At 51.4% G+C, this 17,408-nt stretch overlaps 1 protein-coding gene across 3 annotated transcripts; it reads right to left on the bottom strand.

The window, feature by feature from the left end:
- Positions 1-2,996: 2,996 nt before the first annotated feature.
- Positions 2,997-15,838, bottom strand: Nfe2l1 (nuclear factor, erythroid 2 like 1). 3 transcript variants are annotated; one of them, XM_032911936.1, is made up of 5 exons: positions 15,709-15,838; positions 13,097-14,109; positions 8,019-8,234; positions 6,783-6,941; positions 2,997-6,091 (listed from the first exon to the last, which is right to left on the bottom strand). In XM_032911936.1, the coding sequence occupies exons 2-5, from the start codon at positions 13,604-13,606 to the stop codon at positions 4,757-4,759; spliced, it is 2,220 nt and encodes a 739-aa protein (XP_032767827.1). In that variant the 5' UTR covers positions 13,607-14,109; positions 15,709-15,838; the 3' UTR covers positions 2,997-4,756. The 3 variants fall into 3 exon arrangements, with proteins under 3 accessions (XP_032767827.1, XP_032767828.1, XP_032767829.1); XM_032911937.1 differs by lacking the exon at positions 15,709-15,838 and adding an exon at positions 15,304-15,409; XM_032911938.1 differs by lacking the exons at positions 13,097-14,109; positions 15,709-15,838 and adding an exon at positions 9,467-9,722.
- Positions 15,839-17,408: the final 1,570 nt, after the last annotated feature.

The raw sequence follows: 17,408 nt of genomic DNA, 5'->3' as shown, positions 1-17,408 counted from the left end.
TAATAAGATAAATAAAAATCTTTAAAAAAAAGGGGGGGTGGGGATTTAGCTCAGTGGTAGAGCGCTTGTCTAACAAGTGCAAGGCCCTGGATTTGGTCCCCAGCTCCTAAAAAAAGAAAAAAAAAGTGCTTGCCTGCTATGTACAAAGGCTTGAGTTGAAGCACTAAATAAATCAGGCAGGAGACAGAAGGATCAGAAATTCAAGGTTATCCTTGGCTATGGAGGAAATCTTAGGTTAGCTTGGGCTACCTGAATTTGGAGGAGTGGTGTAGAAATGGATAAAACAGGTCAAAGTGCTTGCTTGCTCTTCTAGAAGGCCTAAGTTCAATACCCAGCACCCCACTGGATATTTTCAAAACTGTGACTCCAGGGCATCAGAACCCCTCCTCTGGTTTCCATGGGTACCTGCACTCTCACAAATAAAAATGAATTTTTAAAAAGGCGTGGTGGCATATACCTATATGCCCAGTACTCAGGAGGCTATCGGGATAGCCCAGAGTCTGAAATCAGCCTGGGTTAAATAAATACCTATACAAAAAGAAAAATAATAGAATACATTTTATTTATTCATTTATTTTGGCTTTTCAGGGCAGATAGCCTTGGCTATCCTGGAACTTTGTAGACCAGCCTGGCCTAGGATATATGGCCTCTTCCTCCCAAGTGCTAGAACTAAGGGCGTGCACCACTACACCCAGCTAGTAAATTTTATTCAAAACAAAAACATTTTTTAGTTAGGACGACCTGGTAAGATGGCACAGCAGAACACCGACTGCTCTTCCAGAGGTCCTGAGTTCAATTCCCAGCAACCACATGGTGGCTCACAACATCTGTAATGGGATCTGATGCCCTCTCTGGGAGGCAGGTGTTCACGAAGACAGAATATTCCTACATCTAACAAAAAAATTACATAAATAAATAAATCTTGCTGGGCAATGGTGGTGCATACCTTTAACCCCAGCACTCGGGAGGCAGAGGCAGATAGATCCCCGAGTTTGAGGTCAGTCTGGTCTACAAAGCAAGTTCTAGGATAGCCAGGGCTACATAGAGAAAACTTGTCTGGAAAAAAAAAAAACAACCCAAATTTTTTTTACAGCCAGGTATGGTGGTATACACTTTCCTTAATCCCAATATTCAGGAGACAGAGGCAGCCACATAGTGAGTTACAAGCCAGTCAGAACTACATAGTAAGATGTCAAAGCCAAATAAATAAAAACACTTTTTTAGCAAGCTCTGTGTTATCATTCTAGAGACAAATCGTACACTAGGCTTTTTTTTTTTTTAAAAACAAAACAAAACAATGCAGGCAGACAGCTTTCAAAGGAGCTCTACAAAGACAAGGGCTAGAACTCAACTCATTGTCTCACACGGACCCCACTGTTAAATACTCAACAGCGAAGTTCAAACCCACAGGCTTTGTGCAATGTGCGAGGGAAGAAAAGGGTTAAGGGTGCTGGCTCCTCATGGTATATTGACGAAATGACAGGTCAGCGTGGAGGGACTCCTCACTTAACCACAGGGATCAATAACAGGGAAAGCAGACTTAACCGCTGCTTGACAGTAGGACATAAAGATTACGCGAGAACATTTCCACACCTGATCAGGTAACATATACCTCGAATCCTGGAACTTAAGGGACTAAGGCAGGAGGTGGGGGCCATCCTGCTACATAGCAAGATCTGTGGCTGGAGAGGTGTCTCAGGTTAAGAGCACTTGCTGTTAGCTAGGTCCAAGGTGGCACATGCCTTTAATCTCAGCACTGGAAGGCAGAAACATGGAAGACCTGAGTTCAGGAGGAGTCCTACACAGCAAGTTCTTAAGAGTCAGGGGCTACGGGGTTGGGGATTTAGCTCACAGAGCTTGCTTGCCACCAAGCCAGGGCCCTGGGTTGGTCCCCAGCTCCGAAAAAAAAAAAAAAAAAAAAAAGAGTCAGGGCTACACAGAGAAACCCTGCCTTGAAAAACCAAAACAACAAAAAATTAGAATTTGCTGCTGTACTGGAGGATTTGTGTTTGATCCACATGGTTCCTTAACCCCTCTAAGGGATTCAGTGCCTGTCCTGGCCTTTGTGGGCACCAGCACACAATGTGGTACACAGACCTACATGTAGACAGAACAAAAAAACTGCAATAATTTGAATGTGTCCTTGCCTGGCGGGTTGTAGCGGCAGCCCCAGACTAATAACTGTATGTGGGTCTTAACCAGTTCTCATTCTACAACCCAGGAGAACCTCAAATTTGGCCGCCAAACTACCTTAGCAGCCCGAGCAGGGGAGTATAGCTGTGCACCCGCCATTATTCACAGGGGTTAGTTTCTTTTCCCAGTACTGAAATAGACTCTGCTTCACTGGTGAGACTCATGTGGAAACCTTGGGTGAAGTTTAGGGACTGCTGGGCCGAGACAAAGGGCACTTTCTCCATGCCAGACCCAAGGTCCCGCTGCAGAAGTGTGTTGGTCAAAACTAAGGCTTGATTATCTGTAAGGTACCCCAGGCCTCTCCCTACTGTCTTAGGCGAGTGGGTTAATAGTAGCAGCCCTCTTAAAGGCCTAACTTCCGCAAGCCTAGAGGCAAAGACCAGCCCTTCCTACTAGAAAGAAGGTCCTTAGTTAAAGCAGTCAGTGTGAGTGCCCGACACATCTGGATGTCGGTAGAGTGTCAGCACTTCATGGTTAACAGGCCCCATTTTCAGAGCGACTCCAGTCCAGCGCTCTGTGCCTCCCCAGCAGGCAAAGCTGCTGGAGAAGTCACAGCGCTGTCAGTCAAGCTTTAAAACGACCGTGTCCTTTTGAGACGGCTCACCTGCTCAACCAGGAGGAAGTGCACAGCACCTGCATGGAGTCACTGAGATGTTCTTCTGTCAGTTTCCACCCACCTTCCCGGGGGAACTCTACCTCAACCACACAATGGCCAGTCTCCCACACACAGGGCCTGCTTCCTTGACTCTCATCCTGAATTCAAAAGGGGGTGAGGGGAGAGAAACTCCACTTAAGCTGAATCATCCATTTTATTTGATTTTATTTTGTTTGTCATGTGCTCACAGCATTTCTCTTTCTCTCCTCTCCCTGGCAGGTCACAGAGATAAATTAAAAATAAAATCTACAAGGAAAATAATTTATAAAAAGCACTCCCAGGCTCCACTTTCTATCCCTACTGCTCAGTTAGGAAACCCCTCCTCCCTGCACAGGGAGGAGGATCAGTGCTTCCCACCCCCTCACCCCTGCTAGTCTGGGGCAGGCAGTACTCCAGAGCTGATCAAGATTGGGGGGGGGCGGCAGTGGCAGTTTAGAAAAAAAAGGAAAAAAAAAAAAGACACTGTGGTCCGGGAACCATCTGGCTGTCTTGGCGTTGCCCCTCACTGCCTCCCCAGGGCTGTCCTCCAGGACCCCAGGCTGAACAGGCTGTGAAGAAGCTACCTGAAGCTGAAAGCCTAGGGGAGGGTCATCTCCTGCCCCTTGCATGCACTTCTCCTTTTCCTAGAAAGAAACCCAAAAAAGAAAGCAAGACCAGACCTCGGGACAGAGGAGAAAAATCCCAAGTGTTTACACAGTTAACACGGAGTCTTTATGGCAAAGAGAACATTTAGCAGCTTTGAATATGGGGGCATCTCCTTTTTACTCAACACAAGCATCCTAGGGCCCTGTAAGTGTAACAGGGCACACGCCCTAAAAAAATCAAAGCGCAAAAAATTCTAAGAGGACTAGGTTCTGCTGCTGGGGTTTATAGGCTTTTGTTTCCCCAGTGAGGAGCCCAGGTGTTAGTAGGCAGAGGGGCCTGAGGGAAGAGTCACTTCCCAGTGTTGTGCTGAACAGTGCCTGGATGTCACTGGGGCCTCTCCTCCACACCATCGCCTTCCCTGTTTAGACCCTGCAGAGGAAGCTGTAGGCCAAGTTCCAGATACCGCCAGAATAGCACCCCACTCCAGAGCTGGAGGCAGCCAGTGAGGGTGGGTACCACGAAAGGGAAGAGAATGGAAGAGGACAGCATTTCCATGCAGGCTCTCTGAGGACAGTGGGAGCCTCAGCTCTGGGATGGCTAGGGAGGAGGTGGCCGTGGTGGGGCAGTGAGTGACATGCTTGGTATTGGGGCTGCTGCAACACAGGCCTCATCATCACTTCCTACAGCTCTGCCCTCCTTGGGCCTAACCATGGAGGCACTGGGCCCTACACGTTTCATTTTAGTAACTGAAATATTACAGGTGCCAGCCGAGAGTTTCTTCCTCTTCAGGGATGCAAGGGTTCAAGAAACAGCTAAAGAGCCCTTCGGTGGCCCCACCATGTGTGTTTCCACACCAGCCTTACCAACTCAACCCAGGCCCACTGGAGTCTCCTGCACACACTGCCTCGAGCACTGGCCAAAGCCCTCAACAGCCCCGCTGGTCTTTCTGACTGCTTTGATTTTAGGGATCCTTCCTTTTCTCCGTCCAGGACCGAGACTTCCCACTACTTTCTCTCCTTTCCCTCTGCCTGCCCCACTCCACACAGCTCTGCTTCCTCCAGCATGCCAACCACCTTCCCTCAGGAGAAAGGAAATGGGCTGGGGCCCCCATCACCCAAATAGTCTGGTCATCCCTGCCCACTCCCAGTGGGGCAGCTGAGCCAGACAGCGCCTGCGCCCGCCTCTTCGGTGCACTGACCCGCAGTCATCCCATCTGAGAAGATATATTGGATAAGAAGGCATTTAAGTCCCCAACATTAGGTCCAGGCCCAGCCCTTCTCCAGTTTCGGTCTTAGTGAGCGTCCACCCCCTGCCTCCCCAGGCTCACTTCCTCCGGTCCTTTGGCTTTCTCTCCTGTCGCCGGGCCTGCTGGTCAGCCATCGTGCGAGGAATGAGGAGGACACTGCCATCCCCAGCATACTGAAGGGCATACTGACTGGGTGAGTAGGGCCTCCCATTCTCATCCCGCAGCCGCCCAAACACCTCCTGGTATAAGCTTTGGACCTTCTGCTTCATCTGTCGCAGAGACCGCAGGAACTCTACCTTTTCTCGGAGCAATCGGGCCTTATCTCGCTGCAAGTCCTCCACATCACGTTCTAGGTTCAGGATGGTGTCCAACTTGCGCTTGCGGCAGTTCTGTGCAGCCATCTTGTTTTTGCCCCGGCGCCGGATATCCCTGATGAGGCTCAGCTGGGCCTCGCTCAGCTGGTATTTGGACAGCAGCTCATTGAATTCCTCTACAGGCAGGTTGATGATTTTGTCATTGGTAAATGGGATCTTCATGGCTCGGGCTCTGTGCTCATCTCTGCTCATCTGCTTGTCCAAGAAGTCAGCCTGCTTTTCCTTGCTACCTTTCTTGAGGGTGCTGGGTGGTGGTAGATCAGCAGAGTCAAGGGCACTGGGTGCCATATTGTACGTGTGATTGTGGCCCACATGCTCTAAGTAGGGAAGGCAAGAGAGCTGAGAAGGATCCTGATAGCTCATGCGGCAGAACTTGGAGTATTCTGGCTGGTAGCCCACTGCACCCTCAGCCTCTTCTAGATCTAGGGTCTCAGAGTCAGAGCTGTAACCAACAGCACCCTCCTCAGAGAAGGAAGAAGAGGCAGAGGAGGAAGCAGAAGAAGAAGAGGAAGAGGAAGAAGAGCTCCCTTCAGAGCTGCTCAGAGAGGAAGGGCTATGGCTGGAGTCCAGGGAGAGGCCAGAGTCAGAGTCGAACTCCTCCTCGAGCTGGGAGGCCTGCCCCGGGTTGAAGCCCTCCTCAATGGCCAGGTCCATCAGGCTGATCTCATCCAGCATGGCCTCGTCTAACAGGCCCCCAAGGGGATCAGGCAGCTCAGGGCCTGATGTATCATTGGCGGTGCCATTGAGCTGGGATGGAAAGAAAAGCCCTGCTAGGTTGGTAGAGCCAAAGGTGGAGTTGAGACTGGTGGAGTTGCTGGGGACGAGTGGAAGCAGTGTGGAGCTGCTGGCCACAGGCAGGCTCTCCACCTCGGGGCTGAAGAGGGAGAAGTCCTGACTGCAGCCCCCCAGGGAGGCCTGATGCAGGCTGACATTCTGATTGATAGGAGTGTTGGGAGCAAGGCTGTAGTTGGTGGTAAGAGGGTCTCCAGGAGGGGCACTGTACAGAATTTCACTTGCTGACGTATTCACTTCCATAGCCTGGAAGAGAGAATTGTACCGGCATTCAAAAGGAGCAGACTAACACCAGGTAGGTCCCTGAATGAAGAACAGCTCCCTGAGCAAAAACCCGGACAGTAAAGCCCCCAGCTTAGACCAATAGGTCTGCCTGCCACAGGGGAACCCTAACTATGGGTTTCAACCCACAGAGAACTGACCAGCTCCTGGGTGTACGGCTAGATTCCCTTATCTAGAAGTGAAATGGAGTAGACAAACTAAAATATCCAAACATAGTTCTGAAAACCCAAAGCTCACTGTGCGATCGATCACAAGCGCTTCTGACCTCCCACTGCCCATGTTTAACAACCGTGGGCTAAGGTAGCTCAGTGGTACAGCACGTGCCTAGCAGGTACCCTGGGCTCCATCCCCAGCCCTGCAAAACTAAATGGAACAGCAGGGTTACTAGATGACAGCAGGCCAGAGAAGATGCCATGGTTATAAAGCACTGTGAAGTGTTAGCAGCTGACTATCTGCTACAGGAAAAGAAGGTGCAACTCCACGACAGGCCCTGCTTTGGAAGGCTCCGTGTTGAGTTAGAACTCAATCCCACCCTGGAATCGTCCCTCAAGTGTCCCTACTTTGCTTAGCCAGAGCAAACTGTTATCCTCTCTTGGAGGGGCACGTAACTACAAGCTGGACCACCCTGCAGGCTGAGCTTTTCTGACAATCCTACCTGCATTTCCATGATGGACATGAGATCTTGCCACTGTTGTTCCAAGTCAAATGGTGATTCTGTCCCCGTCAGAAGAGGAGATAGAAGGCTGTTCTGAAGGACGGGGGACTCGCTCTCACCAGGCACTGCTTCTGTGATGCTGGGAACGCCCGCTGGGAACTAAGGCACAACACAGATTTGAACATGAGGGCACTGCCGTTTTTTCTCCTACTGACTGCCATCTGGCTCCCCTCCCTGACTTTCTCTGATTCACCCTCAGCAGCCAGGCTAAGCCAGAACCGAGTGCTGGCCCTGCAGCTAAGGGCTGTGTTGTACAGGTTGCTCAGTGGGCTCTCTGGTCCTCCTCACCTCAGTATTCTCTCTAAAGGGTAGGTAACCTCCAGCGCCTAAGATACTTTTGCAATGACAGGGCTGTCTGATCTTCCCCAACAGACACCTATGGCAACAGCAATTGTAAGTCTGACCAGCCCGGGCCCTGGCTACCTATAACCACTGTAAGTCTGACCGGCCTGGGCACTGGCTACCCATAACGACTGTAAGTCTGACCGGCCTGGGCTACCCATAACGACTGTAAGTCTGACCGGCCTGGGCCCTGGCTACCTATAACCACTGTAAGTCTGACCGGCCTGGGCCCTGGCTACCCATAACGACTGTAAGTCTGACCGGCCTGGGCCCTGGCTACCTATAACGACTGTAAGTCTGACCGGCCTGGGCCCTGGCTACCTATAACGACTGTAAGTCTGACCGGCCTGGGCCCTGGCTACCTATAACGACTATAAGTCTGACCGGCCTGGGCCCTGGCTACCTATAACGACTGTAAGTCTGACCGGCCTGGGCCCTGGCTACCCATAACGACTCTAAGTCTGACCGGCCTGGGCCCTGGCTACCTGTGACAGATACCGTTTTCCAGAACCACTGTAGGTTTGCAGTGTCCCAGCCACTCTGAATGGCAGACCTGAGTTCCCTATTCCCAGGACAACAGAAGGGATGGAGAAGTGTTCTAAGATGCACGACACCTTGCCTGTCTGCAGTATCTACTATCAAGACCCAGTGCTTCTGAGTCCATCACCCACTGTGCCTTTATAGACCCTAAGCCGAAATACAGTCAGGTCCACTGCAAAGACACAACTGGGGCCCAGAGCAAGTTCTTTGGAAGTGTTTCAGCATGGTGAGTCTGGGGAGCAGGGGGAGCAGGGAGAGCAGAGAGCGATGTCAGAGACGTGGAAGCAGCAGTACCTGTGCAGGGAAGCTCTCTCCAGTCTCTCCATCTACTAGCAGGTCTCGGGCCAGAGCTTCCGCGCCCTCGCCTGACCAGGTGTCCTCTCGCTCTCCTCCATCTTGTAGTTCCTTATCCACATCTTGCTCCTTCTGGCGATGACTGTAGTCAAAAACCTCACGCCCAGCCCCCAGATCAATATCCTGTCGCCAAAGGATGTCAATCAGATCTATATCCTGAAAGACAGACCAAGATGACTTTAGCTTTCAAGTAGCTCCCACCCCAGGGAAAGAGCTCCCAGTCCTACCCCTCAGAGGTCCCACCTACTGACATCCAGTTAGTCCTGGGTGGGGTCACACCCAGGCCTGTGCCTGTAGGCTTTCCTCCCGATTCCTCTGCACCAGCAGGGTATCATTCATTTCCAGGCTACCTTCCACCAAAACAAGGGCCATTACTGAAAACTACTAACATGTCTAGCATCACACAGGTCTTCAGGGTTAGAATGTGGGCCCGGGTGACACCCAGGCTAAAGGGCAAGGCTCTGTCACCTCTAAAAAGGAAGAGGAGGAAGCAAGAGACCCCTCTCATCTTGAGAGTATGAGACCCTGGAAACACAGACTGTCTGACATGGCAAGCAAGGGCAGACTGCCCTGTGGGATTGCTTAGCACTGACCAGGCTTGCATCAGCCTGTGGTGCCACTACATTTGCATAAAGGGGTGGGGTAGCCTGGAGAGGAAAATCCCTGCATTTCCAACCACCTGCTGCAACCAATGACAACCATGGGCTGTCTCCAGCCCTTCTCCAGCCATTCCCCCTTCAGTGGCTGACAGCTGGAGTAAGCTAGAACATGCACAACTATTAAAGGCCCAGCCTCACCTCATGATCCCTGACAGAATTCAACTGATCCTAGCAAGCTGCCTCAAACCCAAGGGAACCTCAGACAGTTAGATGATCCCCAGCACATACCCCACCCTTGCTGAGGCCAACCTCACTGTATCCCCTTACACCAGTGCTACCTCCACCCCTCCCATACCACACCCCAGCACTCACCAGCTCCCCATCAGTCAACCCACTCAAGGACATAACTCCCATCATTGCTGAGCTGACTGCAACCTTGGACATTAAAATGCCTCCTTTCACTTTGTTCTGTGGCTCCTAGACAGTTCCTGCACCAACTGCCACCCCCACTGACATCAGCACAGAACCCCAATAGAGCCATTTGAACTTCCTATATATACCCCTCCCTTTAGCAGTCTTCTCGGCAAACCTGAAGGGACCCTAAGTGTTGCCCTCCTTCCAGAAATTTAAAAGCACACACTTTCCACTTAAAAGTGTCTTTAGGTTAACCCCACCAGTCTATGGAAAAGCAGGGATGTAATCTTTCCTACCACCACCTAACTTATCCTAAGACCCCCCCCAAGACCTCCCACATGGACCTCTCCCTTGAGTCTCCCACCGTACACCAACCTGAACAGAAGCCCTGGACCCAGGAGTGGAGGGGGGCTGGGCCACCCGGTGACCAGCCAGCCAAGAGTTAAGGGGCCTGTCTTTGGCATGGCCCCCACCACTGTGAGAGCTGCGGTCCAGGCGGGTCATGGTCTGCGAGAGGAGCCCCAGAGCAGCCGGTGCCGGTAAGCCGGACAGGGGGCTGCAAGGAGCTCGTGGCTTGCAGGAAGCACACCAGGCTGGAAGGGTGGCCCCTTGGTAGCTCCGAGGGGCCCGAGGAAGGTGCCCCGCCCGTGCTGCTGCCTGGGCGGCCCAGCCCAGCCCCCTTCCTCCATCCTGGAGCAGCCCCCTCCCACCTCACAACCCCAGTTCCACTCAGGCGCCCAGCAGCCCCCACCCTGAGCTCACCGCAGAGGCTGCAGTGAGTCGGGACTCCCACCCCATGCTCAGCGCTCACGCTGCAGAGGAAAGCAACTCCCTCCTGAGCCTATCCTCCCGCTCCTCCCTCTCCCCCTCCCCACGCCCCCCAACCTTGTTACCTAGGCTGCCGCAAGGAGCCAATACCCTCCCCCTCCCATCCCGCAGGTCACTGCTGAGGCTGCAGAGAACCAATCCCCTCCCCCAGGTCAGCAGCTGGGGCTGCGGAAAGAGCCAATCCCCTCCCACTGTCGTTACCTAGGCTGCGCCGCGAGCCAATCTCCTCCCCCAAGTCTCCGCTGGAGATGCGGAAGGAGCCAATCCCCTCCCACCGCCTGTTACCTAGCTGCAGAAGGGAGCCAATCTCTGCACCAGGGCAGCTGGAGAAGCTGCCGCAAGGAACCGGCCCATCCCTGGGCCGCCTCCGTCTCCTTGAGGAGATGCACCCAGGGGCGGGCAGCCCCACCCAGCCCAGTCAATCAGCTGGGGTGGTGCAGTGAGAGTCCTGGGGGAAGGGGTGCCACTTTCCTCCCTCCTGTCGCATCTTGCTCTTCCAGCCCACTCCTGTGACTGGGCAGACACTCCTCCAGAAGCTTCACGGAGAAACTAAATTCTTTGCTGGGAAGTGGAAGGAGTTCGCCCATTCCTTAGGAAGGCTATGGCTAGTCCTCAAGGATAGGGATCACAAGCCAGGCTGGGCAGGAACCCAGGGCAACCCAAGCCAAAAAAAAAAAAAAAAAAAAAAGGCCCAGGAGCTTTGTCACCCTACAACAAGCCAGACCGGAGAGAGGAAAGGGGAAAGTCATTATTACATACATGAGGCATGTCAGCGCAGGCCAGGCCTATCCCCTACCAAAAAAAATAAATAAATAAATAAAAAAGGGAGGGGGACAATTCTAAAGCCAGATATCTGGGAGACAGGTGCTGAGCAACGTCCTGGCCGCAGATATGCCAGTTACCACTTTCATTTTAGCTTTTTAAAAGAACAATTTGAGGGAGGGGCTGGGGAGTCAAGAAGAGGAAAAAGAGACTATTTGGTGCCCAACTGACTAGCACCTCTCCTAGCAAGGGTGCCTGGGGATGGGAGTGGTGGAGAGGGAGGTAAAACAGGACAGAACTGGAATTTAAAATCCCACTTCTGCCTTCCTGGATTGCTTTCTCAAGGGAAATAGAAATTTCTCGTCACTACTACTCCCCCAGAGGCTAAGGTCAGGCCAGAGAGACAGTGTGTTCTCCCTTGGTTACAGCCTGCTTCTAACCCAGGAGGAGCTGTAAACAGGCCACCCCTTGCTCTGGGCAGGGTGCCAACCTGGAGGGGAATCCTATCCCTGACAAGGGCCTAAGCTATGGCTGCCCATCGAACAGGCCTGGCAGCAGGGAGCACTACCACCCCAGGGATAATACCGGCTCCAGCAGTGCCTGTCACATGCTCTGGACCTGGGTATTTTTATCTCTTGAGTTGCTGAGGAAATGTTGTTCTAGGCACATCATAAGCCTCCCTTCCCTCCTCCCCAGCCTGGGTCCCTCAAGCATGACCCACCCAGCTCCCCAAAGGGAGTGGTAAAGGCCTGGGTCAGAGAAAGCACAGCCTCCTTTATGGCCACGAGAAGGAAAGCAGATACCAAGTTCCATCCTATTTTGCCCCAACACACCCAGTTACGTCTAAGAAATTCTATATTCCCCCAAGCCCCCTGAAGGCCAGCATTAGTGCTAACCCTGCAGGGCTCTCAGGAGACCCACCCATGCCACTTGGGGCAGGAACAGGATTTCTTCCGACCTCTGGACTTCAGAAGCCCATTAAATGACAGAGTAAGGAGAAGCAGAAAATATGGCAAGCAACACTCCAAGAATCTTTAGACAAAGACACACAGTAGAACATGCCTGTAATCCCAGCATTTGGGAGAGGCAAAGCTAAGGCAGGAAGAACTTTTGCAAGTTCACGGTTACCTTGATCTAACCAAGATCCAGGCCAGCTAGACCATGTCAAAACTGTTAAAACTTTAAGACCAAAAGGCCTGTTAGGCAAAAACTGCTCGGGACCCCATGATCAGACACTCCCAGCCTCTCTCTCCCACAGACAGGTCCAGTAGAGCTGCTCTGAGTGCTTTCCTAGTCAAAACTACTAACAATTTGGGGTGAGGTAAACTTACAGCTAGGCTGCCCTGAGCTGTTTAATACAGTCAACAACCCACCAGGTGCCAGTAGCATCCTTCCCCACAGCTGTGACAAGAATCACTCCTAGATGAGGACCACGGATCTAATATAAGCCATCCTCTCTACCAGTCACTAATAATCTAGACAGCCGAGGTAATGAGTAGACTTAGCAGGAAGGGAGAGAAATGTGGCGAGACTGTGAGCAGGAGGGTGGGAGGAGCCAAGCTCTGCAGCAGGCACCTTTCACACCAGTCAGGCCAGCACAGAGCAGTGGGTGTTTAGGGAGCTCTAGGGCTGGTGGCAGGCCGAGGCTGTTTACTACTTAGAGAGTCAGTCAGGGCATCAGGGCATCAGTAGCTATTTGCATCACTAAAGGAAAGGAACTGCATCCCTCTCTATGCCCTCAAGTTTGCCAGCCCCAGTGCCAGGAGCTAAAGATCACCTCTACGCTCAGTTCAAGCTGAGCTGAGCACAGTACAGTTCTCTCTAGCTTCTAGTCTTTTCTGCTCTACTCCCTGCAGCAGGCCTTTAGCAAAGAATGGGAGCCTTGGCCCCACTGGCCAAGAATAACTACCAAAGTCTACCCCTTGGCTCAGGCCCAGGAGAGTTAAAGAGAGTTCACAACAACAAGCCTGACCTGGAGAACTTTAGGGACAGCATTCATGTTTTAGTGTGTGTGGGGATGGGTGGGGGAGTAAAAGTCAAGAGAGGCCACACAGCACGTGTCTTAGCAACAATATACACCCAATCAAAGCCCATCATAACATGGTCCTCTCCCCAACTAAAACCTCTAGCAGTCACACAGAAATCTAAAGAGTAAAAACCCTAGTATGTTCTAGGAACCACCCTGCCCTGACAGTACACTCAGAGGTGGGTCAATGGTTCAAAACATAAAACATTTTCCCAGCTCCTAACCCTGAAGTCAGACAATTCAGGCCATTCCTACCCAAGCAGTGCCAGGTCCAAACCTGAGCCCAACCTATTTAGTTCTTCAAAGGACTCGGTGCAGTCAACAATCCTTCAGAACCAGCCCATTCCTTCCCAATGCCCAGGTCCACCCACTGCCATTGGGCCACTAACCTCTTTGGTTAAGTCTCCACTGACAGGAGGGGCTACGGCCCCTAAGTCCTCCAAATCTTCACTGAATCCCTGCTCCGGTTCGCTTTCTCTCACCCCGTTGTCTGGGACTGTCACATCTTGGAGGCCACTGGAACTCTCGAGCGCAAGGCCTGAGTTGGGCTGGCTGCCAGAGACAGACCCCTCCGGGTCCCGGTGAACCAGCCAAGCATTTACCTCAGTAGTAGGCACCTGGAACCTATCCAGGGCCCTCACCTGACTAAGGAGCCTCCGGGCAGTGAAGTAATTGTCCAGGTCTATGCTCTTAGGGTGGATACCATAGCCGTCCAAGGTATTCCTCAGGTTGTGGAACTGGGTCTGGGTATAGGCAGAGCTGGGCCCCAGGATGATCTCCCGGAGAGGGGGGAGCTGTGAGGTCAGGTAAGTATCCACGTCCACCCGAACCCCAATCAGACTCAGCAGAATGGTGAACTGGAGAAGTCCTTCGGTTAAATATTTCTTCAGAGAAAGCATTGCTGAAGGACCAGAATATTTATGCTTTTTTGTTTTCAAATCTTCCACAAGACAAATCAAGGCCACCGCTCTGCTACTGCAGCCAGCAGGTTACCCTTCTCAGTGCGAGACCCTGCACTCCACCCGGCACAACACAGGGCTGAGCTTCCTGATGGCCCCAGAGGAAAGCACACCCAGTGGAGCCAAAGCCACATTCACTTTTCCCTTCTTGCCACCTCACCTCGCAAAGTCGAGCCGTTCCTAACCCAGTCCAGGCACTCAGGGCCCTCTCAACTTACTTCTCCACAGTCCATACACAGTCACTTTCCATTCACATTAGTTGTCCTCTATGGAGATCCACTGCGGGCTGCTCACATGAACAGCTGATGGATTTCTTTCTTCCCTTTTTTTTTTTTTCCTTCTCCTTCCTAAGGTCTATTTTCTTTGGCCAGAGCTACAGGTCTTTGTCTTGGGTCAGAGTGTCCCGCCTCCTCTGCACTTACCAGGGGGGTTTCCAGAGAACCCTGAAATGGGAATCACAGAGCAACAAGATAAGATTCCATACTCTTTACATCATGATCAGGGTAAGAACCCTCAGGGAGAAAGTAGGAAACACATTTAAAGGCTACTTTTACGTGAAAAAAACAAAACCAAACCTGTTACACCGACTATGAAGGAGAAGGTAGGAAATGAGCACTCCCAGTTCCTAAATATTAAACTTGCTATACTTTTTAAAAGGTCTTACTTGAAGAATCAGACTGTGCAAGGCATTCAAATTTATCTTTCACTTTGTCTAATTTACCAACACTCTTAATAGAACACATTACCCAGTTTCTAATTTTAGCACAAGAAGCCCATTTCCTATCCTTAAAAAAAAAAGTCGGTTTCCCATGTCATTGTCCCTTCCAACTTAAAGAGGAGGGAGAGAGGGAGAGATTACTGGGAGACTGTGGAAAATACATGGGAATGTTCAGGCCTCCATTTCACGTGCCTTTTTGTTATTCCAACTTTGAAATCTCATCTCCCTTTCCTAGCATTCTTTCGGTTTTGTTTTTTTTTTTTTTTGTTTTGTTTTGTTTTTAAATAAACACCAGTTTAATAGCATAGACAGTCACTCAGAGCATTGAAACGTGAAAATCAGGGGTTAGACCGCTTCAATAGTAAAAGTAAAAGAATGTACAGGGCAAGGATACAGATCAGGGGTGCCTGGTTAGAGGGCCTAGCTTCAATCCCCAGTACGGCAAAATAAAAGAATGCGGTGGGGTACAGGAGGGCAGCGGAAGATGGTGGGGCCATCATTCCTGCTCCGGCTGGAATTTGAATTCGAAAGTTTTATCTTTATTCACATGACCTTCTGAGTCCAAGCAGAAGGATATGGCCAAGTTCTCAATCTAAGTTGCCAAGTGGGGAGAAGGTAAATTTGCCTTTCCATTTCTGATTTCTACTTCTGAGCTTCCATTAAATTTATAAACTCCTCTGTTGTGACCTACTATCAACTTCGTTCTAAAGGTGAAGTGGGAGGTACACGTACGACACACACACCCACGAATACCCTCCTTCAGTTAAGTAAACATCCCTGCTTTTGAAACCCGCCCGTCCTCACGCAATTATTACTAAAACTTCCCAAGAGCCACTTAAGTTTGAGAGCAGACAAAGTTCTTCAAAGCCAAGAAAGCCAGAGAGAGCTCTAGCCCCAGTCCGGTCCCACCCTGCCATACCCGAGTCTGGCTGGGACCAAGCTGCCATGCCCACTCTCGGCGCCGCGGATGCAAGCTTTCTGGGACACCAAGCGACAAGTGCTACTTTCCTGGCCTTGACCCACCCTTAAAAGCGAGCCTCACCCCGCCCTCCGTTCCCGAGGCCCCACCCCACTCTCGAGCCCAGCCTCACCACGCCCTCCCATGTCCTCGGCCCTTCTCAGTCCAGCCCACCCAGGAACACGCTTTCTGGTCGGCCCCGCGTTTCTTTCCGATCATGTCTAGGGCCCGAGCTCGACCAGACCCGACTCGGCCTCCCGGGTCCCGCCTCCTGCCCCTCAACCACATCTCGCCGCCCCTTATCCTACAAGCTTCGGCCCTGTTGCGCCGCGGCTATCTAGTCAGGAAAAGGAATATATCAGGTACCCGCTGCTGAGGTCGCAGTATGCCGCTGCTGCTACAGCAGGCCCTCAGCCCAAGTCCCGGCTTCGCCACCACCGCCGCCGCCGCCACCTCCGGCCGGCCTGGAGCGCCCAGCCTCGGCTTCCCTCCCCGCCCCCTCCTTCCACTGCACTCGGAAACCCGCCCGCCACGGCCACCCCAGAAACAGTTGATCCAATCAGCTAGCCGAGACTATTGCCGTCACCGGATGTCACTTTGATTGACAGCAAAGAAAACCCAATAGCCGAGTGTGTCTCCGCCTCCTCGGCGCCGTCTTCCCGAGACCGACTTGGAGAGAAGTCCAATGAGTGTGCAGGCCCGCCCCTCGGTATCGACCCACCAATGAGTGAGGCGAAGGCCCTAGTGTCCCGCATCCTGAACCCCTCCGCTGCGGGTCGGAGGCGGGCGATGTTATAAGTTAGGTGATTCCAGCCCATTGTGTGCCTAGGAATGAGGTCTTTTAAGGCAGATAATGGAACATTGCCACCGGAGCCCGAGACTCCGTCCTTGAGGGTTCCCACGGTGACTTGCAAAAGTCCAGTGAGACCTGAGAGGGCCGAGGCGGAGCACGGAGCATGTGGCTCTAGTGGAGGCGACGTTCGTGTCGCCATCTTGGGTGCTGGCAACGGAAACCGGTACCCCGTCTACTGCCTTAGAACCTGGGGTAGTAACCTGGGTCGTCGGGCAGGAAGGGTGGCATCTTGTAGTCCAGGCAACAGTCAGATCCTGGAAGCTGCAGGGCAGACGGATTGTCAAGGCCGTAGCGGAATGTTGGTAGTGTGATAGGATAGTAACCATTTTTGCCATCAAAGAAACACCGGGAGGAGCCCCTCCCCTTTCTCTAACCTCATACACAGCTTAGTGTTTGCTTTTCAGGAACGTTCCTCCGTTGTTCCCCATACAACTATACTACCAAACCATTTTTTTTTTTTGTGACTCTCAACTACTAGTACGCTCTCAACGTCTTTTATTAGATTCCAAACTACAAAGCCTCTGAGAGATTCTTGTTTGGTAACCCTGGGGCAGGAGCCTGATAACGTTCTCTCGTGAGTAATTCTGATGCAGCTGGTCCGAAGACCACACTTAGGAAATCATTGTATTGGAATTTGAACTGTGTAGCTGTGGGACAGAAGTGAGGTGCCAACTGAATTCTTGTCTCCTTTTAAGAGGCCATAATCTAGTTGACAGTTCAATATTCATCGTCCTTGTGCAATTAAGGACAAGGCCAACTGATAATACAGCAGATAATTTCATACTGTGCGTGGAGAGTTAGCATGAATGTGGAGAGGTTCACAGAATGTAAAGTATTTTTCACAGATATGAATATGCACCAAGAGTTCAACTGATTCTTAAAAAATTATTACTCTACTATATAACTTATTAAGTGAAAAACAAATTATTTAACACTTTCAAAGCCTTTTTATCATCGATTTTAGTGTGTCCCAATAAATTACTAGAATATAAATTTTATGAAGACTAGGCATTTGTGTATTAATTGTTGGGTCTCCAAAACAACAGGCGTAGTGGCCCATACCTTTAATCCCAGAACTCTTGGGAGACAGATCTTTGTGAATTCAAGGGCAGTCTTGTCGACATAGAGTATTCCAGAACTGCCAGGGTTACATAGAGAGTTCTAGTGTTGGGTTTCAGACCCATAAACAAAACAGCTGAGGGGTTATTTAACT

Source organism: Rattus rattus, chromosome 9 (assembly GCF_011064425.1).
Source record: "Rattus rattus isolate New Zealand chromosome 9, Rrattus_CSIRO_v1, whole genome shotgun sequence".
Lineage (NCBI taxonomy): Eukaryota > Metazoa > Chordata > Mammalia > Rodentia > Muridae > Rattus > Rattus rattus.
This window is presented reverse-complemented; position numbering and strand designations above follow the sequence as displayed.

Coding starts and splice junctions, on each gene's coding strand:
- Nfe2l1 (XM_032911936.1), bottom strand. CDS start 13,606: ATGCTTTCTCTGAAGAAATATTTAACCGAAGGACTTCTCCAGTTCACC. Junction 8,235..13,096: donor GTGGAGACTTAACCAAAGAG/GTTAGTGGCCCA, acceptor TCTGTCTTTCAG/GATATAGATCTGATTGACAT. Junction 6,092..6,782: donor TGTCCATCATGGAAATGCAG/GTAGGATTGTCA, acceptor TCTCTCTTCCAG/GCTATGGAAGTGAATACGTC.